A 25,364-nucleotide genomic window follows, 5' to 3' on the forward strand; every position below is an offset into this window, starting at 1 on the left:
CTTGCCACAGATTCTCGATTGGATTTAGATCTGGACTTTGACTGGGCCATTCTAACACATGGATATGTTTTGTTTTAAACCATTCCATTGTTGCCCTGGCTTTATGTTTAGGGTCGTTGTCCTGCTGGAAGGTGAACCTCCATCCATCTTCCCATCAACTCTGACCAGCTTCCCTGTCCCTGCTGAAGAGAAGCACCCCCAGAGCATGATGCTGCCACCACCATATTTGACAGTGGGGATGGTGTGTTCAGAGTGATGTGCAGTGTTAGTTTTACGCCACACATAGGGGCCCATTTACTTACTCACGAACCGGCCGAATGCGTCCGATTGCGTTTTTTTCGTAATGATCGGTATTTGGCGATTTTTTCGGAAAATTATCGCGACTTTTTCGTTGCCATCCGAATGTTGCGTAAAATCTGGCGATTTTTTCGTAGCGTTAAAACTTGCGCAAAAAGTCGCGCCTTTTTCGTAGCCATTCCGAAAGTTGCGCAAAATGTTCGCGATTTTTTCGTAGCGTTCGGATTCATTCAAGCTTCAGTATGGTGACTTTTCTTGGGCCAGGTTGGAGCTGCAGGGTGCCATTGAGTCCTATGGGAGGCTTCCAAAATCATGCTAAGTCTGAAAGTTTTGGCCGCCGCTTACGAGCGCTCAATACGAAAAAGTCGCGACAAGATACGAGCGAATCGTAATGGCTACGAAAAAGTCGCGTTTTTTCGCGAAAATCGTATTGGTAACGAAAAAGTCGCGACAATTTCTGAAAAGTCATAAAGGCGCTGAAAAAATCGCAAAAAATACAAAAAAGACGCAAAATGTTTGTTTTCCAATCGGAATATTTCCAATTCGGATTCAAATTCGTGTCTTAGTAAATCAGCCCCATAGTGTTTTGCATTTTGGCCAAAAAGTTCCATTTTGGTCTCATCTGACCAGAGCACCTTCTTCCACATGTTTTCTGTGTCCCCCACATGGCTTGAGGCAAACTGCAAACGGGACTTCTTATGGTTTTCTGTTAACAATGGCTTTCTTCTTGCCACTCTTCCATAAAGACCAACTTTGTGCAGTGCACGACTAATAGTTGTCCTATGGACAGATTCCCCCACCTGAGCTGTAGATCTCTGCAGCTCGTCCAGAGTCACCATGGGCCTCTTGGCTGCATTTCTGATCAGCGCTGTGCTTGTTCGGCCTGTGAGTTTAGGTGGACGGCCTTGTCTTGGTAGGTTTACTGTTGTGCCATACTCCTTCCATTTCTGAATGATCGCTTGAACAGTGCTCCGTGGGATGTTCAAGGCTTTGGAAATCTTTATCCCTGACCTGTCTGGTGTGTTTTTTGGACTTCATGGTGTTGTTGCTCCCAATATTCTCTTAGACAACCTCTGAGGCCGTCACAGAGCAGCTGTATTTGTACTGACTTAGATTACACACAGGTGCACTCTATTTAGTCATTAGCACTCATCAGGCAATGTCTATGGGCAACTGACTGCACTCAGACCAAAGGGGGCTGAATAATTACGCACACCCTACTTTGCCGTTATTTATTTGTAAAAAATGTTTGGAATCATGTATGATTTTCGTTCCCCTTCTCATAAGTACACCACTTTGTATTGGTCTTTCACGTGGAATTCCAATAAAATTGATTCATGTTTGTGGCTGTAATGTGACAAAATGTGGAAAAGTCACTGTATATATTTGATATTGGCACGTTCAGGAGAAATGGGACTTTCCAAATGAGTTGTATTTTTGTGCATAAAATAATTTTTGTTTATGGTATGTGTGTTCATTTTATTTTTTTTCATTTTTTTTAGACATTTAGAAGCCTATATCTTGTTACAGAATTGGAATTACAAAAATTCTACCATATTTTGAAAGCATATGTTGTCCTGAAAAAAAACAAAATATTGTTTTCCTGGGTAAACTAAAAGCCCCCCCCCCCCCCCCCCCCCCCAAGGAAAGGCCCCTAAAGTGAAACAGTGCAAAATATCCAAAAATTGTCTGGAAATACAAGTTCCGCTTTGACCAAAATGGCTGGCAGTGAAAGCGTTAAGGGAATAAATTTACAATTAAAAAAACAGTAATGAATTATTATTTTAAATGACAACCATTTCTGTTTTGTGTTTTTATCAGAAAACATAATCTCCCATTCTGTACTTTGGAGTGCTGCCCTTAAGGAGCTAAAATGTGCTTTTCTGAAATTTTTCTTTGTCGTCCCAGTATATATTTGTTTTTTGCATCAAACATTTAATGAGATAACATTATGGTTATTATTACCCAGGGGTTCAAATACTTGCACATTTGCTATACGTTCTGGGTCATTAGAGATCACTAGGTCCAGTTTAGCATGATTTCTGATTGACTCTTCAGAAACCTGTGACATTAAATTGTCACGCAACACAAGATTATAAACTTGTTACCAAGTCCTGCTAGTACTGTTGCTCCTGCCTGTCAATATCTTGGTAATTTAAAATTTCCCATAATCTTTAATTGCCCCAATATAGCAGCTATTTTTATTTGCAAAAGTACTAAGCCTCTTCCATTTTACTTACATTAGGGGGTCTGCAGGAAACCCCTAAATTAATTTTGACTCTTTGGAAAGCTCCGCCCCTAAGGGTTCAACTCTCTTGTGTGCCAGCATCACTGCTTTAATATTGGCCTTTAAATCCTGCTTAACAAACAAACAAACAAACCTCCTTATATATTTCCCCTGTCCCATCGGAAACAAAGTATATCCCCCTATATTTGCTGCCCAGTCATGTGACTCCTATAATCCTTGTTGTAGCAATACCAATAACATAATATTTTGCCTCTAGTGCCAACGCCTCCAGCCAGCGGCTGCAAGGTTTTCACCTTGCCTCAATGGCAGGACCGACCCTGCCTCCAGCTCTCTCATTTTACCAGTCAGGCTTCTCTCATTTGTAAACATACATTTAATAGTGTTACCAGCTTGTAAATTTAAATATACAGCTTGTGGTCCTCTCTGCCATTATCAATACCAAAAAAAAATATCCTCCAACCGGGAGTTGCTGTGCTGTCCACAAGGTAAGATGAGTCATATAGATTTAACCCTTTAAGTGCCAGCAGAATTTGACATTTCGGTTCCCCTCAGTGACAGACGTTTTGTAAACATTCTGTGCTATAACTATATATAACTATATATTGTTTTTTTCAGGAGAACCTGAGCTTTATCTGCCTGAGTTTTTGTGTATTTCCACTTCTGGAACAAGATTTAGAGCTTGAAATACAAAGAAAAAATGCTATAGGGATTTATACCAGAAACATATTTTATTTTATGGACAAAAATTCAACTGATTTGGAAAGCCTCATGTCTCCCGAACGTGCCAATACCTGATATGTATAGTTTTATTGAGATTTCTGACTTCTATAGATCAAAAACTCCCAGCAGTAAATTACTACATTTTCAAAGCATTACAGCAGAATACGGCATACTTTACATTCCATAGCCAAAAATCCTGGAACATTAGGTAACCAGGAAACCATACATTTTTGAAAAGTAAACATTCTGACGACTCCGAAATGGGTAACTATGTCTTCCAACTCCTAAGTACCAAATGGCAATGCTTTACTGAATTTAGCATTTTCTATAAAAAGTTATGAAAATTTTAAAAAAATCGCCTCAAATCTTCCACTTTCAAGCATCATATCTCCCACATAATATTAGGTACCAAGAAAATACATACTAAATATGAAAGCTAAGGGTCCACTGAACGGTTTGATGCCCATTGTGCATAGGATCACCGATGTATCTGGAATTTAGAAACCCCAAAAGGAAGTTAGTGCATAGAAATTGCCCCAGAGGTCTCTTTAGCTACTGAAAATTCAACACGTTTACTGCATTTTCTGTGGGATAAAAACACAAAAAAATACATTGACCCCCCAAAACCATATATTTTTGGAAAGTACACATTCGGACAAATTCAAAATTGGTACCCATGTCTTTCTACTCCAAACTACAGTGTCGCAGTGCTTTCCCAAAATTGCCAGTTTTTGTGAAATACCTGAAAATCACATCAACTCTTCCACTTTCAAGCACCTTATCTCCCACATAACATTAGGTACCAAAAGAACACACCCTAAATATGAAAGCCAAGGGTCCGCTGAACAGTTTGATGCCCATTGTGCATAGGATCACTAATGTATCTGGCATTTAGAGACCCCAAAAGGAAGTTAGTGCATACAAAGTGAATACGCTGCAATATAAGCTACCGGCATGTGCATAATGTGCCATAAGACCCCCTAACAGTAAGGAGACCCTAGAAAACTATATATTTTCCGAAAGTACACATTCTAAGAAAACAAAAATGGGCAAATACAACTTTCTACTGCAAACTACAAAGCCATGCTAAACAGAACGGTTTTTATGACATTTCTGAAAATCGTCACAAAGCTTGCATTTTACCTCATTATGTACCCCCACATTTTGTAACGTATCAACATAAAACTTTCTAAATATGATCGCCAGGGGCCTACTGAACAATTTTTGCACCCGGTATGTGTATTATGTGGCATAAGACCCCCTAACAGTACGAAGACCTTAGAAAACCTTTTTTTTTTCCGAAAGTACACATTCTGGCAAAACAAAAATGGGCAAATAAAACTTTCTACTGCAAACTACCAAACTACAAAGCTATGCTAAACAGAACGGTTTATGTGACATTTCTGAAAATCGTCACAAAGCTTGCAGGTTGCCCCATTATGTACCCCACATTTAGTAACGTACCAACATAAAACACTCTAAATATGAATGCCAGGGGTCTACTGAACAGTTTGATGCCCAATATGCATAGATTTACCAAACTATGTGGGGTACACAGGATGCCAAATTGAAATACAGCAGACAAAATATCCATGTGCAAAGACAAGTAATAAAGAACAATGTGAAATGCAATAAAATTGATAAAAATAAAAAAAAAAATCACTAAAATCATTTTTTTTTTTGCCTAATAATATCTGCGGTCAGAATAACAGTTTGAGTATTTTGTCTTGGGCAAATAAGTTTTACAGACAAAGTCAAGCGAACAACAACTATGCATAACTGAAAATGCAATAAAATGGCTAAAAATGCAATATAATACCTAAAAATGCACCAAAATCACAGAAAATGTAGTAGAAACATCAAAATAATACACAAAAGGTATTGCGCAGTGCGGTTAGCGAATACGCTATCCGCAATGGCAATAAAACATTTTTTTCAGGCAAGAATAAAAACGATGCGATAAAAAAAAAAAAATTACAAAATTACATAAGTGTGTAAGTGAGTGTGTACACATAGTTAAATGTGTTTTGTGTGCATGTGTGTGACTAAGTGCAAGTAAGTGTGTGTAAGTGTAAGTGCTCTGAATGTTTGAAATCCCCCAACTCCCCTAAAATGTATGTGTTTGTGTGTAAGTGTGAGTATAAGTGTGTATTAGTGTATTTTTAGTGTATTATGTGTGTGTATGTGTGTTTTTGTGTGTATTTGGCACTTACTTGTTCAGCAGATCGTGGATCTGCAGGGAGACAGCAGCAGCAGTCGGCAGTGAGTAGGAGTGGCAGGAAGCAGAGGGGGGAGCAGAGAAAGGGAGAAGGTGATTGTGAAAGCCAGGCACGGATTGAACGTGTCTGGCTTTTCTTATGGGGCCCCTGGGCGATCGCGCCCCAGGGGTCACTCGTTCCCCCCCTCTGACTATTGTCTGTAGGCTGGGGAACGAGCGGGGAGTGAAGAAGCGGCTTTGAAAGCCGCTCCTCCGCTCCCATATCCGGAAGTGCAGCAGGACGTAGAATCTACGTCCTGTGGAACTTAGGTACTTTGGTACCCAGGACGTAGATTCTACGTCCTGTGGCACTAAAAGGGTTAAGAGTATGTCTTAATGTGACAAAATAAACTTCTTTTACATATGAGTGAAGGGTGATATCCCAGCAGTGTGCACCAATTATTAATTTTTTTTGTGTGTGTGCTGCCGCCATTAATGTGGGCATGGTCTAAAAAGCTCTCGTGGTAACGTGGGTGTGGTCAAAAACTGGTTTCCATTATAGGCCTTCCACCACGTAGGCTAGAAAAAATCCTCTGTACCACAGAAGTTGTATAGCACTGATCAATAAAAATGTCTCTGAAGCAAACACTTTGGTTTAACCGGTGTGGGTCCATTTTAATTACATTTTAATTACTTTAAAAAACGCTTTAACTTTTGCCATTACTTTTCATTTATGTTCCAAACCTTAAAACATCCTTAAATACTCAGTCGTCATAGCTAAAACTACCAAGTAACTTGATTACTTGATCAGTCTGTAACCTTTTTTGGCAGACATATATTTGGAGATTTTACATGGTGTTTTTCTCTCTTTTTTCAGATACAATTCCATCTCAATTTTTGTTTTATTAATTAATGGTTTATAAATTTACAACAGTAAAAATGTTTGTATTTGTGTTAGACTGACCAAAAAAATTGCTGATGGCTTGCTATGGAAAATGCAGCTTAGCACATTAGCAAATATCAGTTTTTATCCCCTTTAGGGCTATGACACAGCAATAGCTACTTGTCGTGGCTACAAAACATCAGATATCAGCTACCATAAACAGTACTGAGAATTATATCTGATAAAACACACATAGAGACAATTATCAGTATTGACAAGTAGCTCCGTGTGTCTTTGCCCTTAAGGGGGACCTGTCATCATAAGCAGTATAAATTATCAAGCAAAATGAACTTTGCTTACTATTTATAAATTATTTAAATCTTGATTCCTGCAGTATTGGAATTCACAATCACAGCAAGCAGACAGGTGCCATTTTGCAAACACTCTTATTAAAGGGGAATTATCATGAATGGAAATCTGTTTAACTTGGCTTAGTACTTACAGGCAGGAATGGGAGTGGTCCAACCATTCTTGACTGACATCTTAAATTCAACCCCCACCTGCTATCTTTCCTATCTGATACAAAACCTGGAAAAGACTTTGAAGAAGGTCTAAATATTCAACCCAATTCCACCTTACATTATCTCAAATCACTATCTGTCTCACTCACCTGAGTCACTAACAAACACTTAGAACTTTATTTCTTGGCTATTTATGAGAAAAACATGAAAGAAGCCACATACCACATTTTTTTTAGCAGCAATCAAGTTATTTAGCACAAAGGGCCAGCAATTTGAAGCATACATGCCAAGTGAGCTGACAGGTAATGTGGGGGTTGTAGTTAAACAATAACTTCACCCTTTTTTTTAAGAGCAGGCACTCACTGAGCAAATCTTCTGGCAGAATTCTTGATTAAACCATATTATTGGAGTACGTGTACCACCTGCGTTTTGTGTTCACAGACACTTAATCATAGGCAAAGCTGTAAAAGCAATTACAAGGTAGTCCCATCAATCAAAGCATACTAGTTAATCATTTCACCAATCATGAAAAGGCTTCAAAGCAATATATAATTGACGGCTTAGGAACTCCACACAAACATAACTTAATCTTTTTGAAAAATAAACATAATTTAAAGCAGCTTTGCAATATACTACATATTTTTATATGTAGCCTTTTCATGATTTTTAATGTAGTAATATGGTTTGTAACAGTTACCTAGGCCTGGTCCATTGTTCTCCTGCTGATCTGGCTAAATACATTAAGACTCAAAAAAATGTAACAGTGGTCGATTGTCCTCGGTCTCCTTTCATCCTACATCCTCCAAATCCCACACTCAATGTCAATAAGGTATTTTCCTTATTCACATTACAGTGCAATGCATTGTGGGATATGTAGTTCCTGCATGCTGCCTGTAAGCTGTGGAGAGGTTGTTACAATTTGTAACATCAATATTTTAGTCCCTCCTCCTCTTCCAAGATTTCAAATGATGCAGAAAGAGAAGAACTGGATTTCAACATATAAAAATTTTATTTATTTATACAATTTGAAGAAACAGATTACATTGATACGTATATCAGAGGTTTCTGTGTTCCCCTTTAAAAATGTAACAGTTACTGATGTTTCAGAAAGCCTAAGCAGCACTTATGTTTTCTTACAGGTGATTTGTAAATTAATCTCCTCTAGCGGTGGCGACTAATCTGCTCTGAATGCTTTCCTACTTGCAATAATTTATTCTTGAATAATTTATTATTGCAAGTAGGAAAGCATTCAGAGCAGATTAGTCGCCACCGCTAGAGGAGATTAATTGCGGGGCAACTAATCCCCTTATGTGTCATTGCCCTAACAATCATGCTGTATGTCTATTGTGTATTTCCTTTTTAACTGACCTCTAAATAACATTTTCTGTTAGCCTATGCTGATGATCTGGGTGCTGTTGGAGGAGCCAGTGAGGACGATGAAATCAGAAATCTTCGACTAGATGAAGATAATGAAAATCCACCTATGATTCTACAAACAGAGTGACAAGATTTGTGTTTGCTTTTTTCACAGAACTCTGAAACATCCAATTCTTGTTCTCCCTTGTTTGCTGCCATAGACTTGAAGAAGAAATGAGGATCACTAAGTGATTACAACATTTTCAGTATCTATAGTATATATAGTTACCAGAAAGAGTAGGGGTTATCAACTCAAAAAAGTAATTTTCTTCTGTTTCAGTGGTTTAAAAGTCTTTTTGTTTTAACAGCTTTGCTTTTGTTGCCAAATTATACTTGCATCTTGAGTTGCATGGCATCTTTTGAAAATCATACTTTAAAAGATACAAAACTGCTAAAGGTATCTGACTTTGTGTCCTTTTAAACAGTTGATGTGTGTATATTTCTTTACATATGTAATCTGTACCAATCTCTGTGTACAACATATACAAAAAAAACATTTTAGAATATGTTTGGGATGAGGCATTACTGGTAAAATTACTGGTAAAATATCTGTTTTTTTAATGTTGTAAGAAGGTAGGCCAAGTGTGGGAAACTTTCTTGTACTTTGTGTATTAATGGACCATTTAATAAATAAAATCTGAATGTGTTTGGTGTTTTCTGTTAATTCTGTTAAGTGAAAAGTGCTTTAAAGCAGTTTATTTGGGACTTGAAAAGGTTGTCTCCTAAAACTAAAATAATGAAGTCTTTATTTTCAAGCACTTAATGTTTGTAAGACTTGTAAACCTGTGGTGCTGCTACATGGTAAATGTCAGCTAAAGTGGAAGTATATACCTGTAGTGTTTCCACTAAAGAATTGAGGTAATTATTTATGGAGCCAGGAACACCATGGAACATACTTCCAATGTAAGCAAGGAAAGTCATCACAGAAGCATTAATGTTAAATAAAAAAAAAAATGTGCATTTAAAGGCACTGACAGGCAGGGTGCTTCATCACCTGTCATGCAGCATTTCCAGGTATTTGCTTTAAAAATTCTTCCTTCCCGCCCCGTGTGACAGGGTCCCAAGGCCCTAGATTGAAGCAAGGAGCAGCCAAGCCGACCGGGTGCCCTAAGCAACCCGGCCTATTACCTTGCCCCTAGAATTTCCTCTCTCCCCCCCCCCCCCATGTGTGTGCAGGTGTGCACCCATGTGCATTTGCAATGCCGTTGTGGCGGGAGGGGGTGGTAAGGGAGCGAAGACTATAAATAGAAGTTACCTGCCTGTTGCACCATAATTGTTGTGCCTTGGACGAGTGCCTCTTTTGCCTAGCCCTAGTTCCAGCCCTGATTCAAGCTACCTAGGACAACTGAAACTTTTTTAGGTACAAAGAGGCCAGTGAAGCGTGCAAAAATTCAGACAAGTTAAAAGAGAGAATAAAAAGGGAGTAAAATGAATCCCAAATATTTTTTTAAATATGTAAATAGTAAAAAAAAAAAAAAAAAGGGGGGGTACCCTTAGTATAAGAGGAATGTCAAGTGGTTCATGAAAGCAAGGAATGCTAATTTTTCATCTGTCTACAGAACTGAGGAATCTGCTTATAAAACCTTCCTTTTAAATAGACCCTATTTCAATATTACAACTTTTGAAAGATGGATGACACAAGAAGAAATGCAAAGAACATGTGAAGGTAGCTGGACTGTATAGTATTGATTCAAGGGGGTACTAAATATGCTTAGCCAAGGTCAGACAACATTAAAATGAGCTTCAGTGTTGATAAGTGCAAGGTTATGCCTGTAGTAGAAATAACAAATGCAAATTATACATTAAATGATTCTGTGATGGGGGCATCCATAATTGAGAATTATTTGGGGATGTTTGTGGATAACAAACTGTGACCCAAGGCTTAGCAGCTACTAAAGCAAATAAAAGTACTGTGTTGTATAGGTCTAACCTTAGCAGTGCAAAATGTGCAACTAGACTTAAACGGAATAGAAGAATTACACTTTAAGTAATGACTGCCACGGTTGTGATGGGAAATGATTACTTTTTACAAAAACATTAGTGGGGAGCGTATTCATATATAGGCACCCAAGGGCCTGTGCCTAGGGTGTCAGATTTAGGGGGGCGGCCCTCAGGTGCCTATATATATTCTTAAAAAAATGGTTTTTTAAATAAAACGCCTCCCCAGTAGCTGCCATAAGAAACTTATGGAAATCTGGTGGTGGAGGTGAGGGTGGAAGTGATGTTGTGCACAGTGTGTGAGTGTCATCACTTCCACAGCCCAGGGGCCTAGGGTGACATTGGACATAAATACAGCCCTGGACATTAGATGACATAGATACCAGGAGAATCTTCTATCTCATAGAAAAGATCAACGAACAAGAGGCTACCCCTTTAGACGTAAATAAATGAGCTTTCATTTAAAACCGCATAGGTGATTTTTCATGGTGAGTGCAGTGAGGTTGTTGTTGTGGCAGATTCTATGAATGCCTATAAAAGTAGCTTGGATTATTTTTTAAACAGGCCAAGTGTATAGTGATATTACAATCAGTTTAGTATGGGTATAAATAGTTTTTGTGAGTGTATAAATGTACGCAAAACCATCGGTTCACTCAATGATGCACATCTTCAGCCTCTAGTCTTATGACTGGGGGCTATGTACGAGGTGCAGCACATGTTTTACAAAAATTAAGTGAGGTTCAATGGTAGGACCTCCCTCTATTCCTCTATCCTAGACAATAAAGGCACAATTTAGAGAAATATAGTCAATACTTCAGGGCATTTTGCTACCTCCTTTGCCAACCTATACATGGGGTGGTGGGAGGAGTCCCACATGTCTGCAGATATGAAAGCCCATTTAATTATATATATTCATTACATTGATGACCTGCTAGGAAAGGTGGAATTCAGGCATTTAGAAATTGTGTCAAATTGATAAACCATTAATGATCTAAACTTTAAGTTTACAGATACATTTTCATATGAGGAGATATAGTTCCTAGAACTCTACTGGCTAGAAATAAAAGCATTAATTCCACAATTTTCCATAAATCATGTAATGCCAGTACGCTACTTCATGTTGGCTCGTTCCATCCAAGGAACCTTATTTGCGGTATACCAGTGGGACAGTTCCTTCATTTAACCTTTGCTTGCACATAAACAGTTTATAGATACAAAAGGTTGCTACAAATGTTGTAGCTGGTGCTGTGTTACCTGTGGTCTCGAAGGAGTTTTGATCAACAGTTACAAATAAGATTTATAAAATACAGGAATTTATTAATTGTTAATTGCACAGTAGTGACTTATCTAGTCGCATGTCAGAAATGTAAAAAACAGTATGTTGGGTGTATGAAAAGAGCCCTAAAGGACAGGAGCATATTAACAAATTGATTATAGTGAAAAGATATTTTTTTAAATACAGGCAATAGAACAAATAACAATTGGAAGGAGTTAAGTTGATACTCTAACCCTTCTACATAAAAGCAAGATTTTCAACCTACATACACATACACGCATAACCTTGGAGATGAATTTTACATTTGATGGGACTAGTTTTGTGTGATATTGCTTTAGAACTTTTTATCTGACTATTTATACTTTATATATGCATTCTATGGGGGAGATTTACTAATCCACGAATGGACCGAAAGCGGGCGAATGTGTTTTTTTCGTTTTTGCGACTTTTTCGTCACTATCACAAATTTGTCGTATATTTTCCGCGACTTTTTCGTCGCCACCGCAAAAAAATCGTAATCGAAAGTTTCGGATTCATTCAAGCTTCGGTATCGTGACTTTCCTTGGGCCGGGTTGGAGCTGTACAGTGCCATTTATTCCTATGGAAGGCTTCCAAAATCATGCAAAGTCGGAAAGGTTTTTCCGCTATTCACGATCGTTCAATACGAAAAAGTTGCGACGGTGACGAAATAGTCGCGCAAAATACGAAAAAATCGCGATGGCGACGAAAAAGCCGCAAAATTTTTGTTTCCAATCCGATTTTTTCCCATTAGGGATTCGTATTCGTGGATTAGTAAATCTGCCCCTATGAATACATATTGTATTTACATACAATCTATGACCCTGTTATGTGAATCATTCACATGCTCTACATTTTGACTGAATTCTCGTCACACTCAATGCTGTTAATTATGTAGGCTTGGAGAGCTCGTGATGTAATTGACAATGTATCGTATGATTATTGTTTTTTTTTTTTAACTTACTTTAGATTATGTTTTTACAATGCATGTAAACCATAATAATTACACTGCTTACTTTATCAATATCTCCAGAGAGAAAAGAAAAACACAGTAACTTATTAAATATAAACTTCAGATGGTAGCTCCCCAAAAAAATAAAACCCCAGACACATCAAACATAACTACAAATTATCAAGACCATAAATGTTCTTCCATATTTTTTGGCCTTCCTGTATGAGTCTTCTTTCCGAATTATGTCTTGGAATTGCTATTTCATATTCTATGTTACTGCGAACTTCTCTCATAAGCTAGGAAATGTTTAAGACATCCTGTTTTTTCCAATTTCTGGCAATTAAAAGTGTGAATGTATCTGATAATTGGAAAATTACTATTTCCATAGCTTTGTTTAGAATTTTGTCATAGTTGTTTATAACACCACTTCTGGGAATAAAACAAAATCTTGTAAGATATAATTCGATATTAGAGAAAATGCTGAAGTCCAGAAGGATTGGATAGTAGAACTGGACCACCATATGTGTAAGATATCTCCTATTTCTTTATTACATCTCCAACAAGCATTAACAGTTCCTGGATAGATCTGTGATAATTTTAAGGGGGTTAGGTACCAATTGTAAAACATTTTGTAAAAGTTCTCTTGGTGTGTTATGCATTTCGTATATCTCTGAGTTCTGGTTATGGCTTGTTGCCAATCTTTCATAGGAAAATTTTTATTTAGACATTTTTCTTTTTATCCATTTGATAAAATGATCTCTTTAAAAGATTATAACTCTTTGCCAGACATTTTTCCTTCTCCAAGTGGAGAAGGAAACGGAGAGTATAATGGATAATTTATGCATTCTGTCCAAATTTTGACTACAATTTTCATCGTAGGGGGCAAATGTATGTAATTATTCTTAACACCTTCGCCATTTGACCATAGTAGTTTATCCAATTAAAATGGTTTCAGTAGAGTAGTTTCAATTTCTACCCATTTCTTTTGTGACTGTATGGTTAATACGTCTATAGTTTGATTTAAAATATTGGCTTTGAAGTATTTCCAAAGATCTGGATCTCCAAGACCTGCTTTATCCTTATTTCTTTGAAGAATAGATTTGGATACTCTTTTATTCCAAATAAATTGGTAAAACACATTTGTAATCTTACAAAGAAAACTGGAGGGGATTGAAATAGGAATAGTACAAAACAAATATAGTAGGTAACAACAGCATTTTTATGGCAGCAATTCTTCCCATCCAAGAAATAAATAAGGACCATGTAATTATTTCATCTTTAAAAGCTTGCATCAATGGTAGAAAATTAATATTAAACAATTTTTCTGGATGTTTTGTTAATTTTATACCCTGGTAAATGACGTTTTAATGGATATTGATCTTTAAGTGGTATGTTAAACATCATAGCTTGTGATTTATTCTCAATTATTTTTTTTTTTAAACTTTGTTTTTATTGGTTGTTTTACCACAAATTAGTATAGATACAAAATATGTGAAACAAGGGGGGTTAAAGAAAGTAGAGTAGGGGTTGGATAGAGGGTTAGGGGTAGAGGGGGGGTTGGACTCTCGCCTAGCCGTTTTCATCTGGGTAGTCTTTTTCTCTCTTTTTTTTTCCCCCCTTATTTAGTTCTCAAGTTGGCATCTGGGATTTTTCCTTAGTACTGTCCTTTTTTTAGAACTGGTTAGTTGGCTGATTGTTTTGGTTTTCGGTCCATATAGTCGAGGGTGTCCATATTTTTTCATACATGTCCATTTTGTGGTGGATGAGTGCGGTCAGTTTTTCCATTGTGGATGTCCACCAGATTTTAGCTATTATTTCAGGGAGTTGTGGTGGTATCGATTTCCATTTTTTTTTTGCTATTCCACACCTAGTCGCTAGGCATATTTGGGAGCATAATTTGAATTCAGTCCTGGTCAGGTGATCTGGTTTGTGAGTAGGAGAGCTAGTTGAGGGTCTGGTAGGATTTCTTTCTGTAGTAGTTGGCTTATGAATCTGAAGACCTCCTTCCAGAGTATTGTAATTTGGGGGCATGTCCACCAAATATGTAGCTCATCTCCTATTTCTCCGCATCCTCTGTAGCAAGTGGTCTCTGACTTGTATATTTTGTTTAGTTTCAGTGGTATGAGGTACCAGTCATACAGTATTTTGTAGTAGTTTTCTTTAATTATGGTGTTGATAGAAGCTTTTTTGATGCTCTCTAGAATTGACTGCCATTGGTCGTCTGTGGTCACGTTTAGTCTTTGTTCCCAACGTACCATGTGTTTTGTTTTGTCTGGTACTTTGTGGGAGTTAAGTTTGTGGTAGAGCCATGTTATTTGTTGTTTGTGGTGTGGGTGGTAGCTTGGTCGTTCAAAGATTGTTTTTTTCTGTTCGACTGTTACCAACTTTGATTGGATAAAATGTTTGATCTGTGCATATCGGAAGAATTCTCTGTTAGGGATTGCTTTTTTTTGCTTTAGATCGTCCCATGTCAGGAGGTTGCCTAATGGGGTAAGGATGCCAATGTCTATATATTGATTTGTTGTCCACCATCGGAACACTTGAGAGTCTGTATCTGGGGGAAAGTCAGGATTATTTACAATTGGGACAAAGGGAGAGGGATCTGAGCTGATCCAAGGTTTATGCTTTACTAGCAGTTTATCCCAGAGTCTGATTGTGTGCCTAAGTATTGGGTTGGTCAGGGTGATTTGCGGTCTAGCGCTTCGTGCGATCCAGAGTATGGATCTCAGTGATTGGGGAGCCAGCAGTTGTGTTTCTAAGGCGACCCATCTGACATCTGTATGTATACAATGCATTTTGACCATCTGGGCTAATTGCGCTGCTTTCCAGTAGTTAAGTAAGTTAGGAAAGTTCAGTCCCCCTTGTGATGTTGATCTCATAATAACTCTTTTGTTTATTCTATGGGGTTTGTTATCCCAGAGAAAGGTAAGCATCTTTTTCTGTAGCTTTTCTAGATCAGTTACATTGATTGGGATGGGGAGAGTGTGGAAGAGGTACAATATTTTCCCATGAGTTTATTAATGAGATCAAGTTTTGAATCAGTGGGGGATAGTTTTTGTTGTACAGCTCTTTAAATTTTGGGGTTAAGTTAATCCCTAGATACTTCATGGTATCTTTACGCCATTTAAATTCAAAGTTCATCTCCAAGAGTTTTTGGTTATGGGTTTGGAGAGACATTGCTATGGCCTCTGATTTTGAGTTATTGACTCTGAATCCGGATAGTTTTGCATAGTTGGTTATCTCGTTAAATAAGTTTGGCAAAGATGTTTGTGGGTGCATGAGGGTGAGAAGTGTGTCGTCTGCAAATAGTGCTATTTTAAATGTGTCTTTTCCAATGCTTATGCCTGTGATATTTGGGTTCAGTCTGATTCTCTGTGCTAAGGGTTCGATACATAGTGCAAATAAAAGGGGAGACAGAGGGCACCCCTGTCTTGTCCCGTTGTGGATGTTGAATGGGTCTGAGTATATTCTCAATTATTTTTATAGTAAGAGGCGGCATCCTTGACGTGTACCATTAGAAAGAGAAAATTTATGGTAAAGTAAACCCTCATTGGTTATTTTAGCTGTAGGATTATGATATAGTACAGACATAGCATGTAAAGTGGAATTAACGCAACCTAATCGAATGCTTTTTCTGCATCCAATGAAATTATTAATGCTGGAGTTTTAGACTTGTGAATTGTATGTATTAAATCTATAAATCTTCTGGTATTATCAGGGGATTGTCTACCTTTAATAAAACCCACTTGGTCACTATTCAAGAACTCAGTTAGGATATCTTGGAGCCTAATTGAAAATACAAATACAAGAATACATATGATTGTTCACAGGACATCTGCTTGATTGTAGTTATATACTTATGTAAAGTCTTACCCCTGATAGTGGTGGGTCCAGGTGCTCATGCCCCAGACCTTCAGCTTAGGGAGCCATATAGGAATATACAGGAACAAAAAACAGCAGGCAGGCACATCTGGTAACCGAAAAATGTGAATAAAGTCTGGAACAGCAGCTTGTGGTCTTGATAGAAGTTAATGTTTTATTTCAATCCATATAAAACAACAACAGCAGTAGCCTTACGCGTTTCGTACCTAGAGGGTACTTAATAATAGGCTGCTTTTTCATCACAAAGACATACACTATTTAAAGTCCTGGTGGCCAATCAGGAAGTTCCACAAAGGGTAGGCCAATCACATTATACTTTTCATTTACTAGCACAACCAATTGTAAAGAGTCAGAAAGTAGCCAATCACCTTAGTAGAGAAAAAACTTTAATGATGAGTCATAGGGGGCTTGATGCTTTGAATTCTTTTTTTTGACTTTAAACAATCTATTGGGTAGAAAAAAAGAGGGGTTGTTGTGGATTTTAAGTGTAAACCCAAAAGTAGGGCAATAAGTTCCACTACCAAGCATTGTCTTTTTGAACCATATTTTAAATAAAGGATAAACTTTTTAGACATAACAAGTGACATCGTATTCAAAGTTCAAACCATTGGGTTGTCTAGTTTGAAGATAGAAAATCCATTTAGTCTCTTTTTTGGTCAAAGCTTGAGTAATGTCACCTCCGTGAATATTTGGAGTGATTTTGTCTATGCCTATAACTGATAGAAACGATAATGATCTATTACAACATTCTGAAAAGTGCTTTGCTACTGAGGTTCTGCAGTTCTCATTCGTAATGTTTAGTATATGCTCACGGATTCTGTCTTTTAGCTTTTTGCTAGTTTGTCCAATGTATTGTTAATGACATTTTTTGCAGGTAAGTAAACAAATTACGTTTTTCGTATTGCAATTAATGAAATGATTGATATTATAGGTTTTAGTTGTAACAGAAGAAGTGAAGGACTGAGTTTTCGACACAAAGTTACATGTAATGCACTGTCGAGATCCGCATCTAAACATGCCTTTAGTGGATAACCAGGTATTAGCGGGTATGTCTTGTTGAATGAGACTTGGAGAAAGTTTATTCTTTAGAGTTTCAGTCCTTCTTGTTACAAACTGTAAGGTTTGAGATAATATCCTATATTCTCATATTCATATAATCATATATGCATGTATTTTGATACTTTGATACACTTTGATGCTTAGCATATCATACTCCATTTTATAAATGTATCTCCATTTTGTAACAGCAAACAGCAAGGTTTGAACATCCCATAATAAAGTTGTTTTTCCCAAATAGTACCCTTGCACAGCTTGCACCTTATGAAATATAAGCCTTGAGAAACAACTTAATCTTATCTGTGCACTGACTCATAAAGTTCACATAAACAACGCAGGGCATTAAGAGTGATCGTATGTCGTTGCGGGTATTGTTGGGACCTTGATCTCAGTTCAGCCCCAACGACTTTGCTTTGCCAAGCGTGCTTATATTTTTGATCTTTGGAAATTAACGGCATTAAGAGTTAATCGTGGGAAGTAGCCAAAGGTTATAAGGAGTTTTTTTGGTAAACTCAAAGATAAGACTCTAAAGGAGGGGCATTAGGTAGGCACAGGTCTCTTGTTGCGATACTGTTGGATGAATTACTGTTTGTCTGTGTTGTGTCTTTGTTATTGTCTTTAGAAGTAAATGTTATATTTTTAAACCGGTCATCTAAAATTTATTGCAACATTAAGGAATACCTCTGAATGAGCTAATAAGGCTTTGTAGTGTTGTAGGGACCTTGATCCCAGTACAGCCTGTTTGCTTTTTCGGAATTGTTGCAATTAATTTTCATTATAAGGAGTTGAAAATAAACGAAATAAAATTTCTAAGAAATTACCACCACCCATTCATGATAAAACTTGCAAGGAGTACTGAACCTGGTGTCAGTATGATTCTTTCGGTGCGCACCCACACGCTTTGCTGAACTAATTTGAACAGGAATAAATACAGTGAGGACTGATTGTGTCCCTGACAATTTGAGCCCAATGTGAGACTGCAGGTCCTGTCTGTCTTTAAGCCAAATATAAGGATTCCGAACAGTTGACACGGGACGGGACGGAGACTGATCACCTCCGGGACACGGTGGGAACTTAGATTTTAGTTTCTTTACCGTGTCATCCCCATATCCTATTGTGAATTAGTCCGTAGTCCCCAGTGGCTCCCTGGCAGCCAGAAAAGACAGGTTCCTCTTGCCTGCAGCCCATTTATTGAACCTGCACATGGTATCTATTGCCTGATTTATGTTTTCTGTCTTTATGTTTTCTTTTGTCTCCCTATAATTGGTCTCAGTTAACAGTCCGAAGTTGTGCCCGTGAAGGTCAGTGACAGGAAGACTCTTATGTGCAGGCATAAGAGGGGTTAATAGCTACATTCCAGCTGAGTGGTGTGCATGCTGGAGTGGGGATAATTGCACTGGATCGCGCTTGTGTGTGGGGTATCTTAACTTTGGTGGGTTAACCTAGTATAGTGCACGGGGAAAATATGTCGTGTCATAATTGTGTATGTGGACTTCTGTTTGGTATTACAGAAGGGGGGTGGCGACTAGCTAAGATCATGGAAGGGGGGTATCCTGAAGTTTACCTTGGTAGAAAATGCGTATCGTTCAGTGTTCCGGACATTCTGTGTTACCGGCTTTATGTCCATTTCCCTGTGGGACAAGAAAATCTAGGGAAAAGTATAATACAGATTTGGGAAAATGCTATTTCCAGCGGATACCTACCCGTGGAGTGTGCTTGCCACCCTAAGGAAGGGATGTTAGAGTGTGAACAAGACAAACAAAACTAAGTCAGAAATTTAGGACCCTGGATATCTCTCTCTGCTGGGTTCCAGGGGTCAAACCAATAATAAGGTGAAGGAAGGGATCCCAGCATGTGAGCTGGTGGCAGCCATAGAGGGGAAGAAATATATATATCTAAAAATAAAAAAAATAAGAAACACTAAAAAAAAAAAAAAAAGCAATTACCTGACAGATTGCCTGTAGCTCTGTTCAGTGTTAGATACCGACCAAGGGGGGACTGTAAACTGTCTCCTTCAAAATTGAGTCAGCTCCCAGATTAAGGTGTTACTTTCCCCAACAGCTGCAATTGCACTCTGATGCTTTAACTGATTTTGACTTTCGATTGACTTGTGAACTAACTAAAGTGCATGGTCAGGTATTATCTTTTGTTCCAGATCCAACCTTCACTGAGGGAACTGCAGCTCGAGGACTAAATGATGCTAAAGAAATTTGTTTGGAACCACACCTCCCACTACAAAAGATCCCAGTCCTGGAAGGAACATTTGCATCCGTGCAATAATAACATATCCTTTTCTGTATTACACAGTTCTGATACAACTCCTCTAATACATAGCATCATGCCTTATTTATCTTAGACATATGTGTCAGGGTTAATGCATGTAGAAATGGAAGGATTATGGACTGGTAAACAGTCTATGGCAGTTGCCTTAGTCTGTAAACAAGAAGGTTTCAGAGAATATTAGAGGACATATGGCACAATTATATTAGTGTCCGGACATTTGTCCATTAGATCAAATTAACCTGCCGTTGCTATTTTCAAAATCAACGTAGGATGAGTGTCTTGTACCCCCTACAAAGCATTCTTAAAGACCCACACACCTGTTTATCAAAAACAGTATCCCTTGTATCAAGAGAAGATTTACGAGCCATCAACAAACTCATACACCCGATGGTACCCGTTGTAACAGACATTAACCCCTTACCTTCAGACTCAACATACTACAGTGTCATAAATTTAGTGAATGCCTACCATTTTATATCAGTAAGTGAGAAGACAAGGCCCTTTTTTGCCTTCACGTGCGGTCGGCGTCAATCACCTTTGCGCAATTAAGCAATGAGTACGCCGTTAGCAGCGTGATTTATGGGTATGTACTCCGCGAATCTCTAAAGGGCTGGGGATATCAGTCAGGGTCAACTCCCCTGCAATATGTTGATGATTTGTTGTTATGTAGTGCAGACCAAGAAAGTTGTGAAACTGACACTATTTCACTGCCGAATTACCTGTGTGAGGAGGGGCACAAGGTATCATTAAAAAGGTGCAGTATTGCAAGCCATCTGTGCAGTATTTGGGTTTCTTGTTATCTCAGGGGCAGAAATGAATTAACCCACAGAGAATCCAGGCAATCTCAGCCATAGAAAGCCACAAACTAAGGAACAATTGCTCACGTTCTTGGGCACGGTTGGTTTTTGCAGACAATGGATTCCAGACTGTTCATATTTTGAAAGCGTCTTAAGGAGCATGCTTAAAGACTCTGAATCCGACAATTTGCAATGGACTGAAACTGGCACAAATGCATTTAAAGTTTTACTGGGGGTATTGGCATCTGCACCTATACTCAGTCTGCCTAACTATAATCTGCCTTTGTGTTGTACTGCAGGAAATTGTAAGACCATGGTTGCAGTCTTACAGCCCAGATTCACGGAAACAGTTAAAGACCCATAGCATACTTCTTTAAGGTGCTACCGCTCATTGTGCAAGGCATGTCTGCCTACCTGTGGGTGCTAGCAGCTTGCGCGGTAGCTGTTGAGTCTTCTATTGCTAATACCTCATTCTATCCTACAACTTTCTATACTTTACAAGTGCTGATGGTAAGCCTATTGCTACTTATATAGAAGAATCGTTACAAGGAATACCTTGATCATTATACCAGGCGATTTGGATCAGAGACAAGAACAATATGTAACTGAATTGATAAAGGTTTTGAATAATCACAACAATGATGTTTCTCTCTCTTTTCTTATTCCTTCACAGAAACATACACATCCATATTAACCAGGAGACATTGTGCGAGACTCCATCCAAAGAAAGGGGGAACCACCCCATAAGGAGATCTCACAACTGTGATAGACATCACCAGAACCGCAGTCCTGACATCTGACAGCAACCAATGGATACACGCAATGCGCCTAAAGAGGGCCCTTCCCCGTGAGGATTACTCCACAGGATACACCATCCTCAGATGACGACGGCGACCCCCCCCCCCCCCGCCCCCTTGAGGCCCTACCCAGTCCTCGCCCCAGGAAACGCAGATCGAGTCTGAAAATCTATCTCATAATTTTCCTCAGCAAAATTCTTGTTTTAGCAGGATTTGTCTACTTTATCATTTTCCTCAGCACCATGTGTGCATATCACCCTGAGGAGCTACCCTGGTTGTGTGGACAGTCTCCGGACCGCCCCAATGGGAACATAACGGTAGACAAGAGAGCATTAGACATACGTGATGACAATTTGTGGGAATACATGGCACAGGTTGTTCTTAACACTAGTTACAGGTGTCTAAAGGATGTCACTAGTGCAACTGAACCGATTGAGACTTGTTTGTAGCTGTTGCTACTCCCACCATTGTGCTTACTGACATTTTCCATGCTAAAAATAATGACTCTGAAGTGCAAGATTCTGATACTGAAACACATGTCCTCTTATATTTATATTGCAGATCAACATTTTGCTTCCATAAGTTACTCACAATGTAACTGCAAGTGACATATGCTATAACATGACTTGTTAGCGACGTTTGACCCGCACCCAGTGTGCAGTAGGATGACTTCTCAATGCATCAATATCATCACAACTATGTCATGTAATCATACCATCCTGTCACCTAGTTTAGCTAAGCATGTGCCAATGCCCAGAGGTTGTTTCTTCTCTTGTAGGAACAACTCGTTTAATTACATTCCAGCTAATATTTCCGGTGGATCCTGTGCATTAACTAGACTTAGTTTAGCTGTTCCTACAACCACCCAGGCCCAACGCCCTAAGAGAGGCACCGATTATGAACACCTACCTGAAGATTGCAAGTCAGACTTACTGTATATTTAATGTCTAAGTCTGAAATAATAGTGCTAGGATTTTCACTGGTAGGAGTACCAGGATTTTGACTGTATATCAGGGTAAACAAATTAATAAAATCGCTTGCATCATAGTTAAGAGCATTAATGCTACCAGCACTGCAATTGCAAATCTATTGACAGACTTAGGAGACGTTAGAAAAGCTGTACTGCAAAATTGTGCAGCAATCGATTATTTGCTTTTCAAACATAATCATGGTTGTGAATACTTTGAAGGCTTATGCTGTTTTAATCTTTCTGATCATACACATGCCATTAACTAACAGCTCGACATACTTCACAGTTGTCGTTATTATTATCATCTGTTTGATTATCATTCAATGTGTGCCTTCATTAATCCGCATGTTTTGTTCACGGTATAATGATTAACTTTAAGTGTTATCACTTCGTGATAAAAGGGAGGGTACCTAAAATTCTCCCGCCATAGATTTTATCTTCAATATGTTATCACTTTGTGATAAAAGGATGGATTGTAAGGTTTGATATAATATCCTATATTCTCATATTCATATAATCATATATTCATATATGCATGTATTTTGATACTTTGATACACTTTGATGCTTAGCATATCATACTCCATTTTATAAATATATCTCCATTTTGTAACAGCAAACAGCAAGGTTTGAACATCCCATATTAGTTGTTTTTCCCAAATAGTACCCTTTCACAGCTTGCACCTTACGAAATATAAGCCTTGAGAAACAACTTAATCTTATCTGTGCACTGACGCCACTTCTACTCCTTGTGTCCTCTTAAAATTCCTGTCCCGCATTAGCCATCCTTGAAGGCCATCTTTGAAGCAACAATAGTCTTTTTCTTATTTGCTATAACACACCCTTATGTAGATACGTGTGCACCGAAGGTTATAAAAGTGATGATCACTTAACAATAAATTGAACAAGTTTGAACTTCCATTTGGTTGTGTCCTTCTTGTTCCCGTGCACGTCTTTGTCCTGGCAAGAGGGCTCCCACGGATTACTAAATTTACAGTCGGCGGTCAGGAACCTTACACAAACCTACAGCCATTATCTAGAATTTGTCTTAGTATGGGATCGGTTTTTAAAATGTTAAGGTTGTTATTAATAATTCTTTTAATTTTGTTAAATTGTGGACTAAATGTCAAAATACATGACAAAGGTTTAACATTACTTTTATTTATCCTACTGTTTTGTTGTTGTTGTTGAGTTGGCTTAGATTCTATTTCTTTTGAAGTGGGTGAAGTATCAGGAGTAAGGGTTTTATATCTATGAAAGAGATCTGATCTATTCATTTTTGCTGCTGTTTCAAAGGCTTTTTTTAGGGAATCATGTGCATAACCTCTATCCTTAAGTCTTAAAAAAAAGTATTTTTGATTTGGATAAAAAATCAGCTTCTTCTGAACATATACGTCTAAGTCTGAGGAATTGTCTGTAGGGGATATTTTGTATCAGATGCTTGGGATGACAGGATTGTGCGCTTAATACAGTGTTAGCTGAACATTCTTTTCTGAAAATAGGGGTAGTAATGTGTTTATTTTCAGCTGATAATGTAATATCTAAAAAATTGATACTTCTGTCATTTATTTCTGAAGTAAATTTCAGATTGTAATCATTATTATTAATATAAGTGATGAAATTGGTGAATTGTTAATTTGTGCCAGACCAGATAAGAATGATGTCGTCAATAAAGCGACCAAAATACTGAATATTATGGGAATGTACATTATCTTCATTGTATATGTGCATTTCTTCCCACCAACCTAAAAATAGGTTGGCGTAAGAAGGGGCAAATTTTGCACCCATCGCCGTGCAAATTGCAAAGAGTATTTTTTGTTGAAATAGAAAAAATTGTGAGTTAATAGATATTGAATGGATTTGAGAATAAATGTGATAAGATTAGGTTCATATGTGCTGTAGTGAAATAAGTGATGTTCAATGGCCTTTAGGCCTAAGGAGTGAGGTATGCAAGAATATAAGGAGGTTACGTCAATTGAAGCCCACTTAAATGATTCTTTTTGCCATTGAAAATTTTCTAGTACATGTAGAAGGTGACCGCTGTCCCTTAGATAACTAGGAAGACGTAAAACAAGAGGTTACAGGAGATGATCTATATATTCGCAGAGGTTTTCTCCTAATGAACCTATACCTGCAATGATCGGACATCCAGGGGGGGGTCTCTCTTTTTTATGTACTTTAGGTAGATGGTGAAATATGGCTGTTTTTGAGTTATCGATTTTGAAAAAGGAAGTCAGCTTATCATCTATAACTTTAAATTCAAGGGCTTCTTGTAAAAGGGTTTCAAGTTCTAGTTTAAAAGAAGCAGTTGGATTTTTATCCAGTAATTTGTAAGTAGTGATATCTGAAAGTTGCCTGTGTGCTTCTTTGAAGTAATCAACTTTATCCAAAATGACAATTTGACCACCCTCTGCTTTTCTTATAACTATACTTTGATCTTGTTCTAGATGTTTTAAGGCTTGTTTTTCTTTATATGTGAGGTTATCAGTCTTATTTTTTGCAGTGAGAAGCTTATACTCTTTCTTTGTGTTGTTATGTAGTAAAGATAAGTCAAGTTCTATATTTTTTTGGAACATATTTATGACTTGATCTCTTAAGTGTACCCGATAGAAGTTTGATTTGGTTTTAAATTTCTCTAGAGTTGAGGTGTGGTAGGCCCCCACTCTTCCAAAATCAGAGTTAGTTTCTCTCTGCAAATTTTCAAGTTGCAAAAGTGTTCTCATTTCTTGAAAACTAGATATATTAGACTGTAAAAAGGTGGGGTCAACTTTGTTGGCTCCATCTTTTTCAACACCATCTGTATCAACAGTAAAAAAGTTTTTTCAGAAGCAATTTTCGCACAAATCTATTAATAACTGTGATAGTATCAAATAAATCAAAGTCTTTGTTAGGACAAAAAGTTAGACCTTTTTCCAAGAGGTTGATTTCTTCAGGGCTTAGAGTTCTTTTTGAGAGATTTAGAACTGTTTCCTCCTTCTTTCTCGCAGGGGGTATTTCGATATTCTGCTGTCCTCTTCCTCCTCTCCTGACTCGCTTGAGCGATAACTGGTTCTGTTCTTCCATTTCGACCAAGAGTTCCTTCCGTTTTTTGCCGTTGAAGTTGTGGATTTAGAT

General features: G+C 37.9%; 1 protein-coding gene across 3 annotated transcripts in view; it reads left to right on the forward strand.

Moving 5' to 3' along the window:
* The window catches only part of wipi2 (WD repeat domain, phosphoinositide interacting 2), a 327,029-nt gene extending 318,100 nt beyond the window's left edge, over nucleotides 1-8,929 (forward strand). For 2 of the 3 annotated variants that reach the window (XM_031893132.1, XM_002941297.5), the window contains one exon: nucleotides 8,258-8,929. In XM_031893132.1, the coding sequence (XP_031748992.1) occupies nucleotides 8,258-8,370 (113 nt within the window). In that variant the 3' untranslated portion in view covers nucleotides 8,371-8,929. The remainder of the gene's footprint in view (nucleotides 1-8,257) is intronic. The other variant, XM_018097367.2, reaches the window with a different exon arrangement.
* Nucleotides 8,930-25,364: the final 16,435 nt, after the last annotated feature.

The sequence above is a fragment of the Xenopus tropicalis genome, chromosome 9, assembly GCF_000004195.4.
Source record: "Xenopus tropicalis strain Nigerian chromosome 9, UCB_Xtro_10.0, whole genome shotgun sequence".
Lineage (NCBI taxonomy): Eukaryota > Metazoa > Chordata > Amphibia > Anura > Pipidae > Xenopus > Xenopus tropicalis.